Genomic DNA, 3367 nt, shown 5'->3' on the forward strand with positions numbered 1-3367 from the left:
CCATTTGTCAGCCCATTGTTGTATTTTATAAAAAAGATTTTTGGAGTAAATTTTGGGCCATTTTAATGCTTTTAGTGCGGATCCAGAGGGCTCCATCATCCGCGAATTTCGATGTGTTTACTTCAGGGGATAGGCCCTCGAATAGATCGTTTATCATTATATTGAAGAGGGTGGGGCTGAGGATACTGCCCTGGGGAGTGCCATTTTTCCTGTTTTGGATTACGTAGAGGAGCTCCTCCATTGTGTAGGGTTGGTTTATTTCCAGATTGTTATTGTTTGGTTCTTTTGTGGGTTTGTTTTCTGTTTTAAGTTTTTCTTGGAATTTTTGGCTGAAGTTGGAGTTACTGCTAACGGCCGAAAAGTGGTTGGCGAGATTATTTGCCTTAAGGGCGGGGTTGGTTGAGTTGTTTATGCTAGGTGTTTTTTTATGTCGTTTTAAACCTCTAATGGCGTGGATTTTGCGCCAGACCGTTTTGGCATCTGTACGGTTATTTATACCTTCGCAGATTTTTTTCCAGTCTCTACTTTTGGCTATTTGGACTAGTTTTTGAACCTGGTGGTTTAGTTCGTGGGCTAACTTTAGATGTTTGTAGTCTCGTTTTGCTTTATTGAAGGCTGATTTACGTTTTCGTCTAGTCTGTTCTATTTCCTCATTCCACCATGGTACGGTCGGTTTGCCTGTCTTAGATGTTTTGAAGGGGATGGAGGTTTTGGCTGCGTTTATTATATAGTCTGTTAGGTTTTTAGAATAGGTTTCTGGATCATTATTTTCTATTTCGTTTAAGTTAGCTTCGTTGCAGATATCTTGGAATTGGTCCCAGTTAGCTTTATCGTAATGGAATTTTGGTTCTTGGTTTTCTGTTTGGATTGGTACGTTTGTATTTCCTATAGTTATGTTTATGGGGAAGTAGTCACTACCTAGCGGGACGTCCTATTTTATTTGCCGAAAGTTCTAGTGAGAGAGTGGTGCCTGAGCCTGCGGAGAAGAAGTAGAGGGCGAAGGTGGTGAGGAAGGCGGCCGGGGAGGGTGTGGGCGATGGAGGTGGAGTGGATGTGTCGAGTTTGCGTTTTTTGGTGTTTTGAGGTGGCGAGTTAGCTGGTTTGGTGGGGGTGGTGTGTGTCGTGTTTTCGCCATACTCGGTCGGGACGATGTTTTCGAGTACTAAGTAAGGATAAAAATTTATGGTTTAACCTCACTGTGCCCTCACCCCAAATGTTGTTATAGTGGATTATAGGGGATTAAGAGACACAGATCACTTAATCACTTGGTATAGTCTGTGTCATTAAAGTGAACCCTCTTCTGAGGATGAACTCTGTTCAATTAGTGTCTAACTATTATTTGATGATAATAGGTGAACAGTTTTCTCATGTACATTATTTGATGATAATAGGTGAAGTGATAATATCAAGCAAGTGATATACTAAGTGTGGTTGGCAAGTATATAAAAAAGAAGGAGGCAATGTTTATACAGTAAGTAGATATAGTTATACTGGAGTAGAGAAGCCTGTTATGTATACACAAGGGTAGTGATGACAATCATCAATAGTGTGTTTATTCATGTATGGGAGGCCATAGGCCCATGTACATTTCAGTTATATATAGTAATATACAATTGAGACAATTTACATTGAAAACAATCTTAAGGGTAGAATATTAGGACTTGGTACGTAATGATAGGGCTTCCTTCACATACTTAGCTACATTTCTGAGTATACAGTCATTTTTGCTATTTAAGAGATTACTAAAAGTCTTAATACATGGATTGCTATAGAATCTTACAGGGATAAACTTTTGTCTTAATGTTGCGTAAAACGGGCAGACAAACACAAAATGGACTTCGTCCTCAATACAACCATTGTTACATAGCCGACAAAAGCGTTGTGAAGAATCAATATCCTCTCTTCTGCCCAGATTACTCCGTATAGGCAATTCACTTAATCGCAACAGGCACATCATACGTCTATGGTCTCTATTTCTGAAAGCTGTAACATAATATTCCATATCCAATAATATCTTGACGTGTGAATAATACCTTAATTTACGAGACTCATAAATTTTCATCTGTATACTCTGTTTGTTGCAATCCAACAAACGTTGTCTAAACAGCTGCAAGAAACACTTAACATCACCAATATTCTGTTCGTACCACACATTACCAAATCCATATATGTCGAGTAAATATTTAACATGAGTTGCCCAAGTAATTCTACCACATTCATCCAGCTTCTTCATTAACAAATAACACTGTCGGGGATATCTTTCATCATTCATTCTAATCAGTTTACACCAGTATTTAACACACTTCATATGATAATCCACATGCAAACCATTTCTTCCACTTTCAGCTAATATTGCCGTACTTGATACATATTTACCAACTCCTAAAACAAATTTACAAAACTTAGTATGAAAAGTTTCGACAATTTGACTACCTTTGCAGCCCCAGATCTCAGCACCATAAAGAAGAATGGGCTTTATCTTAATATCAAACAATTTAAATAAAATATTAACTGGCATATTTACAAAGTGAAATTGCAATTGTTTAATGGCAAACAAAGCCTTATTGGCTTTTATCTTGAGAGTATCAATGCATTTAGTCCAAGACAATCTATTTGAAAACAGAACACCCAGATAACTATAGTAAGTACTAACATTTATACGTTTATCATTCAAAAACCATCGTTCATCATACCTTAAAGTACCACCTCTTCTGAAAACCAAAATTTCGGTTTTAGACATGTTAATTTCAAGTCCCCACTTTTTACAAAAATTGGATAAAATATCAATTTTTCTTTGCAGACCTATTACTGTGTCATCAAAAATACACAAATCATCTGCATATAGTAAAAGTAATATGTCCATAAACTCCTCTCCAATAAAAATCCCTCGCATATCACTACTTTCTATCATTGACTGTAATTCATGGATAAACATCGTGAACAGAAAAGGACTCAACACGCAGCCCTGTCTTACACCACTCAGTGATTCGAAATAATCTAAAAGAGAGTTATTTGATGTCCTGACAGCACACTGAATCTTAGAGTATAGATCCTTCAAAACCACCAATAAACGACCATGTATTCCATTTTTCATTAATGAATACCACAGGAGATTTCGGTTAATCGAATCGAATGCTTTACGGAAATCAACAAACAAACAATAAAATCTACCCCGACGTTTAGAGAGATATTTTTGTGCTAAACATTGTAATGTAAATATATTATCAATTGTACTGTATCCGCTTCGGAATCCTGCCTGAGATTCAGGGATTGTATCATAAACGTCGGCAAAGGTCTTGAGTCTATTATTTAATACTGTTGTCATCAACTTTCCAAATACATCCATCAGCGTTATTCCTCTATAATT

The 3367-nt window shown here is 36.9% G+C and overlaps 1 protein-coding gene across 1 annotated transcript; it reads right to left on the reverse strand.

Moving 5' to 3' along the window:
- Positions 1-1654: 1654 nt before the first annotated feature.
- On the reverse strand, positions 1655-2979 carry LOC139455679 (uncharacterized). Its single transcript, XM_071237233.1, has one exon. It carries the CDS (start codon positions 2933-2935, stop codon positions 1655-1657), a length of 1281 nt encoding a protein of 426 aa, XP_071093334.1. The 5' UTR covers positions 2936-2979.
- Positions 2980-3367: the final 388 nt, after the last annotated feature.

Source organism: Haliotis cracherodii, unplaced genomic scaffold (genome assembly GCF_022045235.1).
Source record: "Haliotis cracherodii isolate W230 unplaced genomic scaffold, xgHalCrac1.p SCAF_11, whole genome shotgun sequence".
In the NCBI taxonomy this organism is placed as follows: Eukaryota; Metazoa; Mollusca; class Gastropoda; order Lepetellida; family Haliotidae; genus Haliotis; species Haliotis cracherodii.

Excerpts from the sequence above, each read along its gene's own strand:
- LOC139455679 (XM_071237233.1), bottom strand. The coding sequence starts at position 2,935 with ATGTTTATCCATGAATTACAGTCAATGATAGAAAGTAGTGATATGCGA.